Here is a 20,405-nt window from a genome sequence, read left to right as displayed (position 1 = left end):
ACATATAAATGAAATTATATGCTATTTGTCTTTCTCTGACTGACAGGTGTACTTATACAGCTCATTCCACATTGTTGCAAATGGCAAGATTTCATTCTTTTTGATGACTAATATTCTATTGTGTGTTTTATATATACACATATGTATAATATGTATATTATATATATCTTATATAATATGTATATCATATATATATATCTCACATCTTTTTTATCCATTCATCAGACATTTGGGCTCTTTCCATAATTTGGCTGTTGTTGCTAATGCTGGTATAAATGTGTCCCTTTGAATCAGTATTTTTTGTATCCTTTGAATAAATACTTAGTAGTGTAATTCCTGAGTCGAAAGATAGTTCTATTTTTAACTTTTTTAGGAACCTCCAGACTGTTTTCTAGAGTGGCCCCACCAGTTTGCATTCCCACCAATACTGTAAGAAACTTCCTCTTTCTCTGCATCCTCACCAATACCCATTGTTTCCTGTGGTGTTCATTTCAGCCATTCTGACAGGTGTGAGGTGATATTGCATTGTAGTTTTGATTTGCATTTCCCTGATGATGAGTGATATTGAGCATCTTTTCATGTGTCTGTTGGCCATTTGTGTATACATCTTCTTTGGGAAAATGTTGAGTCATGTCTTCTCATTTCTTAACCAGATTATTTGTTTTTGGGGTATTGATTTTGATAAGTTCTTTATAGAATTTGGATACTAGCCCTTTATCAAATGTCATTTGCAAATAACTTCTCCCATCCCATCAGTTGCGTTTTAGTTTTATAGATTGTTTCCTTTGGTGTGCAGAGCTTTTTATCTTGTTGAGTTCCCAATAATTCATTTTTGCTTTTGTTTCCCTTGTCTCAGGAGATGTGTTGAATAAGGAGTTGCTACAGCTAATGTTGAAAAGGTTACTGCTTGTGTTTTCCTCTAGGATTTTTTATGGTTTCAGGTCTCACATTTAGGTCTTTAATCCATTTTGAATTTATTTTTGTGTGTAATATAAGAAAGTGGTCCAGTTTCATTGTTTTGCATGTTGCTGTCCAGTTTTCCCAGCATCATTTGTTGAAGAGGCTTTTACCCACTGGATATTCTTTCCTGCTTTGTTGAAGATTAATTGACCATATAGTTGTGGGTCCATTTCCAGGTTTTCTCTTCTGTTCCATTGATGTATGTATCTATTTTTGTGCCAATACATTACTGTCTTGATGACTACAGCTTTGTAATACAGCTTGAAGTCTAGAATTGTGATGCTTCCAGTTTTGCTTTTCTTTTTCAGGATTGCTTTGGCTGTTTGAAGTCTTTTGTGGTTCCGTACAAATTTTAGGATTGTTGGTTCTAGCCCTGTGAAAAATGCTGTTGGTATTTTGATGGGGATTGTATTAAATGTGTTGATTGCTTTAGGTGGTATAGACATTTTAACAATATTTGTTGTTCTAATCCATGAGCAATAGAATGTTTTTTCATTTCTTTGTGTCCTCTTCAATTTCTTTCATAAGCGTTCTATAGTTTTCAGAGGACAGATCTTATACCTCTTTGGTTAGGTTTGTTCCTAGATATGTTAACGATTTTTGGTGCAATCACAATGAAATTAATTCTTTGATTTCTCATTCTACTGCTTCATTATTGGTGCACACAAATGCAACAGATTTCTTTATGTTGATTTTGTGTCTTGTGATTTTGCTAAATTCATGTATTCTAGCAGTTTTTTTGGTGGAGTTTTTTGGGTTTTCTGCATAGAGTATCATGTTGTCTGCCAGTAGTGAAAGCTTGATTTCTTTCCTGCCTATTTGGATGCCTTTTATTACTCTTTGTTGTCTTATTGCTGAGGCTGGGACTTCCAGTACTATATTAAATTACATTAGGGAGAGTGAATGTTCCTGTTTTGTTCCTGACTGTAGGGGAAAAGCTCTCATTTTTTCCCTATTGAATATGATATTAGCTGTGTGGGTTTTTTTGTTGTTTGTTTTGTTTTGTTTTTGTATATGGCCTTTATGATGTTTAGCTATGTTCCCTCTATCCCTGTTTTGTTGAGGATTCTCATCAAGAATGGAAGCTATTAAAAAAAAAAAAGTGGAAGCTATTTTCTTCAGATGCTTTTTCTGTATCTATTGGGAGAATCATATGGTTATCATTTCTTTTATTAATTGGCTGATATGTGGATATTGAACCACCTTGCAGCCCAGGAATAAATCCCATTTGATCATGGCGAGTATGAATATGGAACATTTTAACCACATAATGAAATACAGAGACTAGTGAAATGAATTTCCATGTCTCCATCAGTCTTCAATAGTGACTAACTTGGGCTAATCTTATTTACCTTATCTTATTTATCTTCCCCCATACTCTGAATTATATTGAAGCACATTCCAGACATCATTTCATTAGTAAATATTTCACTTTTTCAGTTAAAAAGAAAGTTCTTGTTTTTTAAACATAACTACAGTCACCGATAAATAAACTAGTTCCTCACCTAGGAATACCTAGTCAGTGTTCATAATTCCCCAGTTGTTTCTTATTTACTTTTCTTAATTAATTTATAGTTGTAGGGTCTCCTTGTAGTCTTTTAATTAGTAGTTCCTTTTTCATCTCCTCTCTTCCTCCTCCCTTTTCTCAGGTAGGGGTCCTCCTACTCCCATACATTTTAGTTTTTGAAGAAATTAGGTCATTGAAGAACATTTTGGACTTTGCTGAGTACATCCCCAAGGTATTTAACTTGTTCCTGTGTCTACTATGTTTTCTCTCTTTTTGAGATATTAGTGGTGAATGATGATTATTGCCTGGATTCATCAGTTCATCAGAGATCACAAATCTTCCATTTTTTTTTGTTTTTTTTTTTACTTGAAATATGTCTATAAAAGAAATATTACGGGATGACTGGGTGGCTCAGCAGTTAAGCATCTGCCTTCGGCTCATGTTGTGATCCTGGAGTCTCGGGATCGAGTCCCACGTCGGGCTCCCTGCATGGGGCCTTCTTCTCCCTCTGCCTATGTCTCTGCCTCTCTCTCTCTCTGTGTCTCCCATGAATAAATAGATTAAAAAAAATCTTTAAAAAACTACTTTATCAACTATTTTGGTTGCCCTGACTTCAGGGCAACCAAATTATACATGAAAGACAGTATAAATACTATATTCTTCCCTTTATTTAGTAGTGCTCAAAGTATTGAGGTAGTGGTTCTTTAGTACCTTCTCAAAATAATTAATTAGTACTTTTGGTATCATTATGATCTGTTGCAATTAATTTCTTGTTGATGATTACATTTTTCCATCTTTCTTCAGTGGGAGCATCTTCAAGCTATTTCTTCATTTGTTTTGACAAAACTTATAGACTTGGGAGTTTACATTTTCTGACATGGCAAGTTACACCTTTCTAGTCCAGAAATCAGCCATTTCTCTAAGAAGCCCTAGTTTCTTTTATTGGGAAATGGTATTTAGAGACCACAGTCTGGGTGCTAGTTATGCCTATTGCTCTAGACCTTTATTATAGCCACTGGTTCTTTATTGGCCTATCTTGAAACCATGCATTAAAGAAAATCCTGTGATTTCTCCCATTAGTTTAACACTTGAGTTGTGCTGAATTAGAGACTTTTGATAGGAACTCTTTAGAACACTGCTTAAGTTAAGGGCCTTGTAGCAGTTCTATAAAGTTCTAAAGGTGTTACTTCACATGCCATTTCACTATTGTGTAGAATGCCTGTTGTAAATATTATTGACATGAGAGTTTCAGTTCTCCATAGAAGGATGCAATATTAATCTTTTCCATTTTATTAATCACCACAGTCTTTGCAAAATTTGAGATAGTGTGTTAATCTTAGTGCTTTTAAAAAACATATATAAGGGATCCCTGGGTGGTGCAGCGGTTTAGCGCCTGCCTTTGGCCCAGGGCGCGATCCTGGAGACCTGGGATCGAATCCCACGTCGGGCTCCCGGTTCATGGAGCCTGCTTCTCCCTCTGCCTATGTCTCTGCCTCTCTCTCTCTCTGTGACTATCATAAATAAATAAAAATTAAAAAATATATATATAATAAAAAATATGTAATAAGGAACTGAATCTGGAAAGAACTGCAGATTGAGATTTTTAAACCAAATATCAGTGTTCTTGTAGAAAAATGCAGAGCGTCAGGTAAAAACATGAAGGGCAAGGAGGGGAGATGAAGCTAGAAAGGAGCAGAATTTTTGTAGAATATTGGAAGTTGATATTAGTGTTTCCAACTTGTTAGAGAATGAAGGTAACAATTAAGAAAAAACTAAAAAAGAAATGAGAAGGGAATAAGTATGGTATACTAGAATATTCAATTAATCACAAAAGAAAGCAGTAATAAATTGAGGAACATATAGAAGTAACAAAATGGCAGAATTATTCGAAATATAAATGCATTCAACTCTCCAATTCAAAGGCAGAGACTGACAGAATAGATTAAAAAATCATGAATAAATAAATAACATCTTTTTTTTTTTTTTTTTTTTTCTTAAAAGACGTAATACATACCAAACAGGGGGGCCTGGTTGGTACAATCGATTACCGTCCAATTCTTGGTTTTGGCTCAGGTTGTGATCTCAGGTTGTGAGATTGGGCCCCGTGTCAGGCTCCACACTCAGTGTGGGATTCTCTCTCCCTCTCCCTCTGCCCCTCCTGCTCATGCTTGCTCTCTTTCTAATAAATAAATAATTTTAAAAAGTACATACCAAAGAGCAAAGACACAAAATATATGAAGTAAAAATTGACAGAACTAGAGAAGTAGTTTTACAATAATAATTGAGACTTCAGTGCCCCATTTTAAATAATGGATAGTAAACTAAACTAGAAGATAAAAAAAGAAAACACTTTAGGGGCACCTGGGTGGCACAGTCAGTCAAGTGTCCTGATTCTTGGTTTTGGCTCAGGTCATGATCTCAGGACTATGAGATCCAGCCCCATGTTGGACTTGTGTTGGATATGGAACCTGGGAATCTCTTTCTCCCTCTCCTTCTGCCTTTTTTCCCACCTTTCTCTTTCTCCCCATCTCTAAATAAAAAACAAAAGACAAAAACAAATAAGAAAACCATTGTAACAATAGTATAAAACAGATCCAGCAAATTTACATAGAACACTTTATCCAACAAAAGTAGAATACACATTTTTCTCAATTGTACATGGAACATTCTCCAAGATAGACTATGTATTAGGCCACAAACGAAGTTGTAATACATTTAAAAGATTGAAATCATTCAAAGTATCTTCTCTGATCATGATAGAATGAAACTAGAAATCAGTAATGAAAGGAAAACTGGAAAAATCACAAATAGATGGAAATTAAAATAACACATTCTCAAACAACTGCTGGGTCCAAGAGGAGATTACAAGTGAAATTAGAAGATACTTTGAAATAAACCTAGGAAAAAATAGTACACAGAAGGAAATTTATAGCTATATAATAATGTAAATGTTTACCTTAAAGACAAAGATCCTAAATCAATAACCTAAATTTACACTTTAAGGAACTAGAGAAGAAGAGCAAGCTAAACCCTAAGGTAGCAGATGGAAAGAATTAATAAAGCTTAGAGCATACATAAATGAAATAGAGAATAGGAGAATAGTAGAAAGAGTCAGAAAAGCAAAAATTGGTTTCTTGAAAGTATCATCAAAATTGACAGTTTTACAACTTGACTGGCCAAGAATAAAAAAACACACAAATAACTAAAATCAGACATGAAAGTGGTGAACATTACCACAGTCCTTAAAGAAATAAAAGACTGTAAGAGAATATTATGAACAATATTATGTCAATGAATTTGATGTCCTGGATGAAATAGGTAAGTTCCTAGAAACATAGAAACTACCAAAACTGGGATCCCTGGGTGGCGCAGCGGTTTGGCGCCTGCCTTTGGCCCAGGGCGCGATCCTGGAGACCCGGGATCAAATCCCACGTCGGGCTCCCAAGCATGGAGCCTGCTTCTCTCTCTGCCTATGTCTCTGCCTCTCTCTCTCTCTCTCTGTGTGTGACTATCATAAATAAATAATAAAAAATTAAAGTTAAAAAAAAAAAAAAGAAACTACCAAAACTGACTCAAGAGGAAATAAAGAATTTAAACAGACATTAAACCGGTTAAGAGAGTGAATCAAAAATCAAAAACTTCTCAACAAATAAAGCCCAAGACCAGAAAGCTTCACTCATGATGCTACCAAACATTTAAAGAATTAACATCAGTCCTTCTCAAACTTAAAAAAAAAAAAAAAAAAGTCAGTACTTTCTAACTTACTCACTCATTCTATGATAACAGCCTTACCCTGATACCAAAGCCATATAAAGACATTACAAGAAAGGAAAATGATAGACTAGTATCTCTGATGAATATATATGTAGAAATCCTCAACAAAATCAAAGCCAGCATTGTATTAAGAGGATTATACATCATAGCTAATTTTATTTTAGTTGCTAGCATCTCCCTGCTTCTGTTTCTTCTTTCTGCTGCTACTGTAAATCTCTTCAGAACTTAGGGCCCACATTCATATACCTGATATAAGATCTTAAATTTTTCTTTAAAAATATTCTGATAGAAAAATTAGTGTAGCTTGTGATAAATAACAGCTTTTCTTGGTGAATCATGTTGAATCAGGTAGGTTATTTAATGAGGTTTTATTTTTTTGTTGTTAATGTAGTTTTGGGGCAGTGTCGTGACAACATTGAGCCAAAAAAATTGCCTATCACTGAAGAGGAGCAGATTTACCCTTGGGATACATGTGCAGCAGTTCATGATGTGAGACTTTCATTATTACAGCGTTATTTTAAGGATGTAAGTATCCTGTTTATCATATAGTATTTTTGTCTGCCAAATTGCTGGTTACTTCTCTCCAGAGTTTTATTTTATATTTTTTCTTCTATAAATTGTCATTCTGATTTAGAATCTTGAAGTTTATTAGAAAAAAAGTTAATGTATGGATAGTAAACAAATGGAAATCTGTTAATAAATAAAAATTTCACGTTATAAGTGTTATGTTTTAAATGTTTATTGTGAGCTGTATACATTCAGTTCAATGAAATGATACTCACTCCATGGAAACTTTTAGATATGGCATGAATGTTTTATGAAGATTTTTGCCGCCTTCTTTTACTTTCATTTAAAGATATACAATAAGATCTCATTATGATGCTTTTAAAATGTAAAGGAGGGACAGATTTAATTCATGGCTTCTATGGTTTCTTTCAAACTTCGTAGGTTTTTTCCCAACTCTTTGTACCTAGGAACACTATCTAGCATTCAGGTAAACAGAAGTCTTAGAAGATCAACTTAATTTAATAGCACTTGCATTGTTAACGTCCTTGTAAAATTTCTGTACCATTTTTAATATTTTATCAGTGGATTATCAAATGATCAAATGGGGCTTCCTTTCACCTGTTGTTTTTTGAATCTGCTGTATTTTGAATTAAGAACACATATAATCAGAAGTTAAAATAGTTAAAATACAAAATGAAACATTATTTTTAGTTATATGAGGTGAATATCTCGATAAATTTCCAAATACAATTCTTTTTGTCCATAATGCACTGGATTAAATGAAAGAAACTAGTAGGAGAGGTGGAAGATAAAATAATTAGAATAAATAATAACAGGCCTAGTAATGATGCTGAGGAGAAGGATTCTGGAGGATTCTGGAGGAGATGATCCCTAACTAACTCTAGTTAGGGAGGCATTGTGGTGTAGAAAGAGTTCTAGGTGAGAAAAACTGGGCTAGGTGAGAAAAACTGGTAGCAATATAAACTTGCCAGATTAACAATCCAGGACTCAATTTCCTCGCTATAAAATAGGGCTCATGTGGTCTTTCATACAGTAACCCACCAGGTTAGAAATTTCTTTAGATCACTTTACACATTATAAAGGTCAGTATAAATATGGTGTAGCTTTTATTTTTTATTTTATTTTATTTTTAAAAAGATTTTATTTATTTATTCATGAGAGAGAGAGAGAGAGGCACAGACACAGGCAGAGGGAGAAGCAGGCTCCATGCAGGGAGCCCAACATGAGACTTGATCCCAGGTCTCCAGGATCACACTCTGGGCTGAAGGTGGCGCTAAACCGCTGAGCCACCTGGGCTGCCCTATGGTGTAGTTTTTAAATATTCAAGCTAGACCATTCAGAGGGCTCGGGTTAGGTAGGCCTTGGAAGGCAATTTGGATTAGGTAATAAGGACCATGTTTCTATATATTTTCAGAGGCTCTAAAATGAAATTATTATTATTTGGAAAAAGAAGCCCATGAGTGTATATGTATAAATGCATTCCTATGCACACATACACACATTTTCATACTTTTTTCTTTATTCTGTATTGTTTCTTTGAGTTTTTTGCAGCATTTATCTTATTAATCATAGACCAATAAATGTCTTCATTTTGAAGAAAATGATGAAATTGTGCTAAGTTCTGCTTTTACAGAAATTTACTACCACCTTTATTTAGATTTTATTTTGTTGCCATAATCCTGGTTTTAATTTTGTCATTTTTGAATCACTTTAGAGTAGATGAGTAGTGATGAATCTTAGAGCCAAACAGAAAAGCAAAACAGCTTGATTCAGTGAAAATATAACCCAAACTTAGGAGCAAAATAAGTTTGAGGGAAGGGGAGATCTAATAAAGAAGAGAAAGAGTATGGTATCTCTTTCTTAAAGCAGCCAGAATAGCTACTCATTTCTAGAAAAAAATCTTTTTTGTAAGCACTGTAAACTGAGCCAGGTGGCTCAGCAGTTTAGTGCCACCTTCAGCCCAGGGCCTGATCCTGGAGACCCAGGATCGAATCCCACATCGGGCTCCCTACATGAAGCCTTCTTCTCCCTCTGCCTGTGTCTATGCCCCCCTCTCTCTCTCTGTGTCTCTCATGAATAAATAAATAAGGTCTTAAAAAAAAAAAGAACTGTAAACTGAAATCTGAACTGGACAGAATCTTTGTTGTGTGTTGTCTGTTAGTGATTGTGGGATTTTATTCTTAAATATATATATATATATTTTTACACAATACTTTTTTACTTTCATTGTGGTTTCTTTAAGTATATCTGGCGTGCTCCCTGGACTGTATTCCTCTAGAGGTATAGGGCCATTCTTATATTGGTTGTATTGTTCCCTCAGGGCTTAGCATGTGCTATGTGTGTTGGAGATGCTTACTGAATTTCTTACTGAATTACTCTAGGATAGAGTACCAGAGTTTCATAGGCAGGCAGACTGTATACAGCAGAAGAGTTACTATTAATGGGCATTGATTTTGATTATAGAATTGAACTGTGTAAACTCTATTCTCTTCACATCAGTTCCATGCATTTTACAGAGTTGGCCTATAGAATTTTAGTCATGTAAGACAGTACTGCTACTGAAACTGGGAGTGTTAGATATGAGAGAGAGGACACAGTATGGAGAGAACCTGAGCTTTGGAGTCAGATAGACTTGGGTTTGAACTGGGGCTCTGCCGTTTATAACTGTGTGATCTTGGTAAACTTTATATCTTTTTTCTAAGTTTTTTTTTTCTTTTTTTTGTAAGGTTTTAATAAATATTGAGGTTGTGAAGATTCAGTGTTAAGCAATTCCTAGCACAGTGCTGAGCACATTGTTGAGGACTTCCTAAGATATTAGTGTCATGTTAGTCAATGTTTCTTGCCTTTTTAAAAAATCCTATCTGGGGATCCCTGGGTGGTGCAGCGGTTTGGCGCCTGCCTTTGGCCCAGGGCGCAATCCTGGAGATCCGGGATCGAATCCCACGTTGGGCTCCCGGTGCATGGAGCCTGCTTCTGTCTCTGCCTGTGTCTCTGCCTCTCTCTCTCTCTCTCTCTGTGTGACTATCATAAAAAAAAAAAAAAAAATTCCTATCTGATTCAAATACGAAATAGATGATGTACTGATTTTATTTTATTTTTTTTAAGACTTATTTATTTATTTGAGGGAGAGTGCGGGGAGAAGGGGCAGAGAGAGAGAGAGGGAAAGAAAATCTTAGGCAGACTTCGTGCCGAGTACAGAGCCCTATGTGGGGCCTGAACTCAAGACTCAGATCATGACCTAAGCCAGAGAGCCAAGAGTCAGACACTCAACTGACTGTGCCACCCAGGTGCCCCCTGATTTAGTTTTAAAAACTAACTACTTTTATTAAAAAGAAGGATTAATTACATTTTTATAGTACATTACCAAGGAGAGCAGCTTGGTTATTAACTGGCTACCAACCATTCTAAAATGATCTAAATCTGCTTCTACTTCAAGTGGCTCCAAAGTGTAAAACAGAGATGAGCAGGTCTCCTGTTGCTTTTCTGATTTGTAACAATAGGAGCTAGCTCACCTGCTGTGAGTATTTGATTTGTGCTGTTACACATCTTAAATCAACTGGGAAGACATTTTGCACTGTGTATTATTTTTCAACTTTCAGATACTCATGAAGAGTCTTGATTTAACATTGGAATTTTGTGTATTGTGTAAAGATTATTTGGTCATCTTACATTATAATGTAAAAATTTCATTCCAATATAAAAATAAAATTTAATGGTGTACTCCATTTTAATGGCTTTCAAATCTTTCATCAAGTGCTTTCATTCATGATAGACCACATTCCTAATATTGTTTTGGCATGGCATGTGTTTACTACAGACTCTAGAGGGTAAACTTAAGTTCAGACCCAAGTGCTATTTGACAGAGGCCAAATGAAAATTCAAAGAAAATTATTTTAGATGGAAAAGTCTAAGCCTGTTTATGGTGAAGGGAAGGAATTAGTAGAGAAGAAGAGGAGAAGTTGAAGATGTAAGAGAAAGAAGAGATAAAAGCAATTAACTTTTAGAATAGATTTCAAAAGGGTATTGTAGTTGCTTATATAATCTAGGTCCCTTCCTTATTGCATATTATATTAAATCTTTATAAATGTTAAGGTCCCTTATGGGGTTATGACCAAATTTTAGTCTAGAAAGATGTATGGAGGGCGATGCATTATGCAGAGAAGAAATTGGAGTCAGGGAGACCAGTTAAGAAACTTTATTGAAGAGACACCTGGGTGGCTTGGTTGATTAGGTGACTGAGTCTTGATTTCAGCTGAAGTTATGTTCTCAGGGTTGTGAGATCAAGCCCCATGTGGACTCCCCACTGACTGGGGAGTCTGCTTGGGGTTCTCTCTTTCTCTCTCTCTTATTCCTTCAACCCCACCTGCATGCCACATGTGTATGCTCGCTCGCTCTCTCTCTCAAATGAATAAATACAAAAAAAAAAAAAGAATAAGTGCATCTTTAAAAAAAAACTTTATTGAAGAACCTATCCCCCCCACCCCCCAACAAATGATACAGACATGAATGTTATAGTGAGAACGAAGAGGAAGGCCAAAATTACCAGTTATTTAGGAGATAGATTTTGTATGGTTTGGGATCTAATACTGTGGTGTGAAGTAAAGAGTGTGATGTAGAATAACCCTTAGCTTTCTGATTTGGTGACTAGATTGTGGAGTTTTTAAACCAAGAGGAAAAGAAAGACTCATGAAAGAAATGACAATATTTTTAAAAGGCTTTATTTCTTTATTTTAGAGAAAGAGTGCTGCGTGTGCAACTAGGGGCATGGGCAGAGGGAGAAAATCTTAAGTAGACTCTGAGCTGAGTATGGAGCCCGACATGGGGCTTAATCTTAGGACCCTAACTAAGATCATTACCTGTGCTAAAATCAAGAATCAAATGCTTAACTGAGTGACCCACCCAGGCGCCCCATGACACTTTTTAAATGTTATCTGAGGGACATCAAATTAGAGATTTCTGTTTGACAGTTGATTATTTGTATCTGTTATTGAGGCAAGTGATCAAAATTTGGAAGGTAGTTGAATTTACTGATTAAATCATTCAGGGAGAATAGTTTTAGTAAGAAGAGAGTAACAGAAAAAAAATAGAACCTTGAGAAATGTAAGCTTTGAAGGCGCAGGTGAAGAAAAGAGAGTCTTAAAAGGAAGCCTAAACCAAATGGTTTAAAGAGATGAGAGGAAAATCAAAAGACAGTAGCACTATGGAAACCAGGGGAAAGTAGGCACTTTAACAAAGAAGTTGTTATTCCATTGCATATATATACCATGTCTTTATCCATTGATGTATCAATGGACAGTTCGGCTGTTTTCATTATTATAATACTTCTATAAACATAGGAACACGTTTCCCTTTGAAATAGAAGTTTTGTATTTTGGGGATATATACCCAGTATTGTGATTCCTGGATCATAAGGTAGTTCTATTTTTAACTTTTTGAGGAAACTCCATGCTATTTTCCATAGCAGCTGTACCAGCTTGCATTTCCACCAAAAGTACATGAGGGTTCCTTTTTTCCACATCCTTGCCAACACCTGTGGTTTCTTGTGTTTTTTACTTTAGCTGTTTTGACAAGTGTGGGGTGATATCAATGTATTTCTGATTTGCATTTACCTGATGATGGGTGATGTTGAGCATCTTTCCATGTGTCTGTTGGCCATCTGTATGTCTTCTTTGGAGAAGTGTCTGTTCATATCTTTTGCCCATTTTTAATTGGATTATTCGTTTTTTGGGTGTTGAATTGTATAAGTTCTTTATTTATTTCGGATACTAACCCTTTCAGCCATAAAAAAGGATGAAATCTTGCCATTTGCAACATGGATGAAGCTAGAGAGTATAATGCTAAGCAAAATAAATCTGTCAGAGAAAGACCAATACCATATGATTTTACTCACATGTGGAATTTAAGAAGCAGAACAAGCAAAGGAAAAAGAGAAGAGAGACAGGACAACTTAAGAAATGGTGTCTTAACTATAGAGAATGTTACTGAGAGGAAGTGGGTGGGGATGGTTGAAATAGGTGATGGTGATTAAGGTGTGCACTTGTGATGAGCACTTGTCGTGATGAGCACCCAGTGATGTATGGAATTGTTGAATCATTATATTGTACACTCGAAACTAATATAATACTGTGTTAACTATACTGGAATTAAAAGAAAAGAAAGAAATTCTTAATGTCAGATATCACAGAGAAATTAAATACCACATAAAACAGGTAAAATAATCAACAAAAGAATAGTTTACACTGAACTGTAGTATAATATTGAGAGTTTACATTTCATGAGGTGAAGAAAGTGTAATTTATAATTATTCTCATTTACTATGAGCCTAGACATTTAGAAACTAAAACTTTATGGTATTTCAAGTTTAAAGATTTGCATTATGGCTCTCAAGTCGGGTGTTACTTTTTATCACAAAAATATAAAGTTCACATTAGTATAAAAATATGAAATCAGAGGTTTATGTGGAAAATTTAAATATGTTTGTATTTCTTTAAAATTAATTGTATTTTGCCTTTTTTTTTTTTTTAAGAGTTCTTGTCTCTTGGCAGTATCAATTGGCTGGGAAGGAGGTGTTTATGTACAAACCTGTGGCCACACGTTACATATAGATTGTCATAAATCTTACATGGAATCATTGCGGGTAAGTTAATTTAAAGATGTATATATATTTCCAGGTATTAAATATTTTTACAGCATATACATCCCAGCTCATCTTGGGTAATTTTGATCACCATTTGAGCTATCCAGTCTTGTAGTTCCTTGACCTCTTTGGCTTTAGGGATTTCATTTTTTTGCTTCACTTTAGCAAATTATTTCCATGGTAGTAATTTTAAACTTTGCTACTCTAGTTCTGAAATATAAAGCTCTAATATCCCACCATATCATTTTATTATCTGATTAATTCTTCAGATTTTCTTACTTTCATTCTCATTAGTGTGTTTTGCTTCTGACATCAAGATCTCTAGTCCTTTAACCCCTTTGCATTTTTCCTAGCGTTCTTGGTTCTTTCCTAGCCTCACTTTTTTGTACTATGCCTGTTCTGCTCTGAATAACAGTCATTTAATCATCCTGCCTTCATTTTAGACCCAGGCAGCTAGCCCTGCCAGAAAAAATCATAAAACTAAGTGAAGTGGTATGTCTGTAAACTTGTAGTTTCCTGTATAGTAGTGGCTTAGACTGGGGTCACCGACTGTAGATATTACATATCAATTCCTGTTTTTTTTTTTTCCTTTTTTTTTTTTTTTAATTTTTATTTATTTATGATAGTCACACAGAGAGAGAGGCAGAGACATAGGCAGAGGGAGAAGCAGGCTCCATGCACCAGGAGCCCGACGTGGGATTCGATCCCTGGTTTCCAGGATCACGCCCTGGGCCAAAGGCAGGCGCTAAACCGCTGCGCCACCCAGGGATCCCTCAATTCCTGTTTTTGATCAGTTTCCTCTCCTAGTGTCTTCAGCAGCTACTCCATACCTTATCCCAGACTCTTCACCTAAACTGTAAGATCCCTTTCCTGTCATTAGATTCTGTCTCTTCCTTTGTCACCAGGAGAAAACATGTGGCTTTGTGTCACATACTAAGCTTAATTTCTTGCTTTGCTTCTCTATTCCCTGCTAAATGAGTCTGCATCCCAGTCAGTCCTTTCTTTTCTACTCTTTGAGGTAATATTCCTTCTTCTGTTCAGGAATAGTTTTTCTGTTGATGTTCTAGTATTCTTTTCTCTTCATCATCTCAGGGGCCTTGGTCTATTAGTAAGTAACCTCTTTTTCTTCTGTATGTTCAGTTTTTCTGCCTGTTGTTACCTTTCTTTTCAGTTCATAAAGATAGTCAGGTCCTGTCATTCTGAATTTCTTCCCTTGGCTTTGCATTCCCCTGTAGCTGCAGGGGAGTGGTTTTTTTTTTTTTAATAAGCTTTAATTCACTTTTATTTTTCTTTTATAAAACTGTGTGGAGCCTGGGTCCTCTGCACGGAGACTCTGGTGTGGGTCTTTACAAGATGGTCAGTGAATTCCTGATAGGGAGACTTGATGAACACAGTCTCTTTCCAGAGATCAGGGGTGAGATAGCTATAGGTCTTGGAGGTCGCATCAAAAGTAGCCTTGGCAAAGTTCCCCAGGGTGGCAGTGCAGCCCCTGGCCGAAGTGTAGCAGTTGTCAATACCAGCCATCATCAGTAGCTTCTTGGGCACAGGGGCTGAGACAATGCCAGTGCCTCTGGGGGCAGGGATGAGATGCACCAGCACAGAACCACAGTGGCCTGTCACCTTGCATGGGACAATGCAGTTCTCAGCTCAACTTCCTAAAAGCCTGGCCTTCTCTGTTCCCCAATTCCTAACTCAGAAGCAGTAGATTCCTACTTTTTCCCTTTTTATCCTTCCCTCTCACATTCATTCACTTAGAAAATTATACTGATTCTGTCTTTTAAATCTCACTTGACTACACTCTCATTACTCTTGCTTCTTTTTGTGTATTTCTTCATGTCTCATCTTGAGTATTGCAGTTGCTTTCTTATCATTTTCCTTGCTCCAAGTCTAGCTTATTCACTATATTGATCATTCTAAAATGTAAATCTGATGATCTATGTCATTGGCTTAAAAATCCTTTACTGAATTCTTCCAGATGGGGTATGGTTCACTCTTTTCTGAATGGTTTCAAGATACTTCATGATCTGGCTTGCCTGTTGCTTCTGCTGTATCTTTCATCAACTCAGCATAAGCTAATTAATAGTTCCTTAAACACATTATGCATTTTTCACACATCTTCATTCAATCGTTCATTCAACAAATATTTACTTAATGTCTAGAGTGTTTGAGATACTGTGATAGACATTGAGGATTCAACAATGAATAAGACACAGTTCTTTTCTTCCAAGGGATTGCTATGCATTGCGTGAGATAGAAATAGACAATTGTGATATATGTGCTAAGTGTTATGAGGTATACACAGATCTTATTGGAACATCTGCCAAGTACCAGAACATTTGATGAAGTATGGTGCTTGAGTGATGAAAGATAAGACTGGAAAAGTAATTAGGGGTCAGATCATTAAGGGCCTTGTGGCTCATGTAAGGAATTTGAACTTTATTTAGATAGGTTCTTTATAGAGAGCCATTAAAGTCATTAAAGACTTTTAAGCATGGGATCCCTGGGTGGCGCAGCGGTTTGGCGCCTGTCTTTGGCCCAGGGCGCGATCCTGGAGACCCAGGATCGAATCCCACATCGGGCTCCCAGTGCATGGAGCCTGCTTCTCCCTCTGCCTATGTCTCTGCCTCTCTTTCTCTCTCCCTGTGTGACTATCATAAATTAAAAAAAAAAAAAAAAGACTTTTAAGCAGAGTTATGAAATCTTCAGAACGATCATTGTGGCAGTTGTGTAGATGGTAGAGGATTATTCTGGGATTTCAGTAGAGTAAGAAAGAATGTGATGATATTTGGGAGGTATAGGATGATAGTGACATGGGCTTAATTATTGCACTGGAGATGAAGAAGAGCTTAGAGATTTGAAATATATTTAGAAGAAGAGTCTTCTGGACTTGGTGAGAAATGGCAGGTGGAGTGTAAGAAGGAGGAAGGAATCAAGATGAGAGAGAATTGTGATTACTGAAAGATTTTGATTGGGAATTAGAGTCTCACATTAGGTGCGTCATAGTGGCAACAGAATGATTGGGAGACTAGTTAGGAGATATTAGCAAAGAGAGTAGAAGGAAGAAAGTAGATAGAAGGACTTAATGGGATTTATTAAGTAAATAAATATTGGGGTGGAAGAAAGCAGAAAGCTGAAGGAGCTGTCATGACTCTCTTCTTTTTGAGGCTGGAGGTATAGCTTATGCTTCTAGTGTAAAGGGGGCAAGGCTGGAATAGGTGAAGGGACTTCACAAGTGAGGAGGTAGTTTGGAAAAACTACCTTGGAATTGAGTGAGAGAATTCTTCATAGGATGTTGGAGAAAGATTGCCAGGAAGTATTCAGGGTTCAGTTGAGGTGGAAAGAGTTGGTAGCAAGAAGTTATTGCAGTTTTCTTTAACGACACTTAATTTGAGTGCAGAATTGGAGAAGTCATACAATGGATTAATTTTATATGAAGATTTTATGTGATATGTATGATAGAAGGACAGATGGAGGGGGGAATGAGAAGTGTTAACCAAAGAGTTTTTGAAGTGGTACATCACAGTGTATAGGCGGAATAGGAAAGGCTTGATAAACTGGGAGAGAAGAGAGGAACTAAAACATAAAAGAGATAGGAATTGGCAGGCAGACTGTAAGCTGTTTGGATTTAATCTTTTCAGATATGGACAATTTGGGGTCATTTTAGTATAAGGGGGTGGTCATGGTAACAGGTGCTAGAGTAGTATAGAGGTCAGTGCCATAGGAGCTAATGAAGTCAAAGAGCTGATGGACTAAGATGTAAGATTGGTTATCCCCACATATGCTGAAGTAACATAGGAGGATGGTAGGACTTGGAGCTATGAGGAAAAGTCATTTAGGTACCAAAGTCATCAGTGATTGAGGGCAGTAGATGACAGTAAAAAGAAAGGAAAAAGGGTAATATCCCTAGATGACATGAGACACAAAGATGGGAGAATGCAAGAGTAAAGATCTCAAGCCAGCAGATGAGAAGGATACTGAGGTGTGAGGGTGTGGGAGAATGAGCAGTGCCTACCTGAGGAAGCTTCTGGGGAGGCTTGAGGAAAAATCCTAGTTTCAGTTAAGGCAAGGAGGGAGATCTAGTATTCTTTAAAATTAAGGCTGTAGGGGAGCTTATGATAGAATGTCCTTCAATCACCCCAACCTTCTATATGCTCTTCTTCTATATCTTTGAAACTTAGCTCCCAAGTCTCTGAGAAGCCTTCTCTGTTGTATTTTTCACATTAATTATTATAATTTATTTGTTTCTGTTTGCTTTTATATTATTAGTACCTTAAGACTTTATGCTATCACCTGGCACAGTGTTTGACACATGATAGGAGCTTTAGTAAATATTTGTAGAATTGGATTTAAGAAGATGTGGTGTTACATTATTAAGAACTGGAAAAAAATAAATGTCAAAAAGTAAAAAATAGAACTTGATTCTTTTAGCTAATGTATTTGAGATCTGAGATATTGTGAAATGAGCACTAAATTAAGAGTGGGGAAACTTAAATTATCTTGACATTGTCATTACCTTTGTAACCATAGGCAAATTGATTTTCTTCTCTTGGTATCCTTTTCTCCTCATTATTTTTGTCTTGTTGGGAATAATGTTCATATTGTAGCATTCACACATTTACATTAACGCATTAAAACATACTCTGAGATAAAGCATTAGGTTAGTGGCAGAGTAAGAAAGAGACTGCTGGGAAAAAGAGCAATATAGTGGTTAGGACTGCACAATTATAATGGCCTAAAAGAGCAAAATGGCTGTTTGTGGTGGTGTCAGGCAAAAGAAAGGAACAAATATAACAGTCTGGATTCCTGCCTTAAATCCTCTGGTTAGATAGCATATGTAGCAGTCTCTCATAAGCAAGAATTTCCTACTAGGCACATATGCTTATGTATCTGTGTTTAAAAAATTTGGTTTCCTCCTCTTACTATCAGAAACATTTAAAGGAAAGAATGTTAAATTAATTCCTTTCCTACCACACTTACATTCTAAGTACTCGTACTAAATCTTTCCCCTATCCATTAAACCTAAACAGATTCACTGCATGAAGTCCAGTCAGTTGTGTTTGGCAGTTAGACAAAGACACATCACATTTTTTAGGCTTGATTTATTCTCAAAAGTTGTCTATTCTCCATCAAAGAACGTGGGCACTGAATCTTCCCACTGGTCACCTACAGTTTGTAGAAATAGGGGCATAGAGGTAGGAGAAGGTGATCCACTGTAATATGGCCTACTTTTTAAGTTATTCTTTATCTTGAATCCCTATTATGCATCACTTGCATCGTTATCTGAATGTTTCATACTAAGGAAAGAGTAAGATACTTAAGCAGTTCTTGGTGGTGGCAAGTGTTGCATGATTGCCATGTTGAAAGCAGTGATTTGATAAGCTTCAACAGTCAAATGAGAGATTTTGTTTATGGGTTTTTTTTTTTTTTCAAGAAACATCTTTTTTTTTAAATTTAGATTCAATTAACATATAGTGTATTATTAGTTTCAGAGGTAGAGTTTAGTGATTGATCAGTTGCATATAACACCCAATGCTCATTACATCAATAGACTATGTTTTTATGATATATATTAGAGATGTCTTTTTTTTGGCATGGTTCATTTGTTTACTATAAAATGTAATGGTATAAATTTTTGTTTTCTGTAAAGGCGTGCATTATAAATCTGTATGTTTATTTCATCTTTTAGAATGACCAGGTTCTTCAGGGCTTCTCCGTGGACAAAGGAGAATTCACCTGTCCTCTCTGTAGGCAATTTGCTAACAGTGTTCTTCCTTGTTATCCTGGGAGCAACGTGGAAAGTAACCTTTGGCAACGTCCTAGTAACAAAAGCATCCAAGATCTCATAAAGGAAGTAGAGGAGCTGCAGGGACGGCCGGGAGCTTTCCCAGTAAGCATCAGTGTAAGACAGAAATATCCTAGTAAACTCAGCTCTGCTTTCAACTCTCATTTTCATTCCTTTCATTTTCATTCCGTTTCTAAATTACTCTGGACCTTTAAACATTTAAAAGCAATTGCTTTTAGATGTTTTTCTCTTCTGTTTGTGGCTACTAAAAACAAAAATGAGAATAATGGAACAAATTATTACCAATGGCTATACTTTTCCTTAGTCTAAATTGTTATAGTTTTAATATACATCTTCCAGAGCATGAAATCTATAAGCTTACCTATGGTTAGACTCTTTTAAGATGTTGAAATCTTTAAAAGCAAAGCCAAACAAATAAACAAATTACATATATATGTATCTTGCAATGTAAAGCACAGTCTAATCATTTAAAAATATGCCCATTAGGTATATTAGGATTAAAATGATACATTTACATACACACACTTTCTATATGTGTAATTATAGATTTACATACATTTTATGTGTGTGTGTATTAGTTAAAGTATCATACACTTAATTGAACTATTCACTGTACTTCAGACTATTTTATTGTGGGATTTGGTGTAAGTGAACCCATCTTTTATCCCATCCAGTAGGATTTATTTTTTTGATTTAAATATTTAAATATTTCACCTTCATTATAGATTTATGATATGGTCTTGGAAAGAAGCGATAGCTGTGCCTAGTTTAAGCAGTAAATTTATGAAAATATTAATTGACTTTTGAAACAAATTCATAGTTAAAAGCTACTCAAAGATTTATCTTCTCGCAGTTTCTTTTCTCAGTTGAAGACTAATTTTTAAGTCTGTGGTTTTTTTCTTTTCTAAATCTAAATTTTTATGTGTTTAAAATATCCTTAAAGCAAGGGACGTTAGGGATGCCTGGTTGGCTCAGTGGTTGAGCATCTGCCTTCAACTCAGGTCGTGATTCCAGGGTCCTGGGGTCAAATCCCACATCAGGCTCCTCGCAGGGAGTCTGCTTCTCACTCTGCCTATGTCTCTGCTTCTCTCTGTTTCTCTCATGAATAAATAAAATCTTAAAAAAAAAACAAAAACCAGGGACATTAATATTAGTTTTTATGATATGAAGTTAAATGAAAGGTTGTTTATGAACAT

General features: G+C 35.9%; 1 protein-coding gene across 7 annotated transcripts in view; it reads left to right on the top strand.

Moving 5' to 3' along the window:
- UBR3 (ubiquitin protein ligase E3 component n-recognin 3) overlaps window positions 1-20,405 on the top strand; it is a 225,892-nt gene that overhangs the window by 128,458 nt on the left and 77,029 nt on the right. For 5 of the 7 annotated variants that reach the window (XM_077883157.1, XM_077883152.1, XM_077883154.1 and 2 more), the window contains 3 exons: window positions 6,633-6,766; window positions 13,296-13,406; window positions 19,093-19,305. In XM_077883157.1, coding sequence (XP_077739283.1) covers window positions 6,633-6,766; window positions 13,296-13,406; window positions 19,093-19,305 — 458 coding nt within the window. The remainder of the gene's footprint in view (window positions 1-6,632; window positions 6,767-13,295; window positions 13,407-19,092; window positions 19,306-20,405) is intronic. The other 2 variants (XM_077883155.1, XM_077883153.1) reach the window with 1 other exon arrangement.

The sequence above is a fragment of the Canis aureus genome, chromosome 34 (assembly GCF_053574225.1).
Source record: "Canis aureus isolate CA01 chromosome 34, VMU_Caureus_v.1.0, whole genome shotgun sequence".
In the NCBI taxonomy this organism is placed as follows: Eukaryota; Metazoa; Chordata; class Mammalia; order Carnivora; family Canidae; genus Canis; species Canis aureus.
This window is presented reverse-complemented; position numbering and strand designations above follow the sequence as displayed.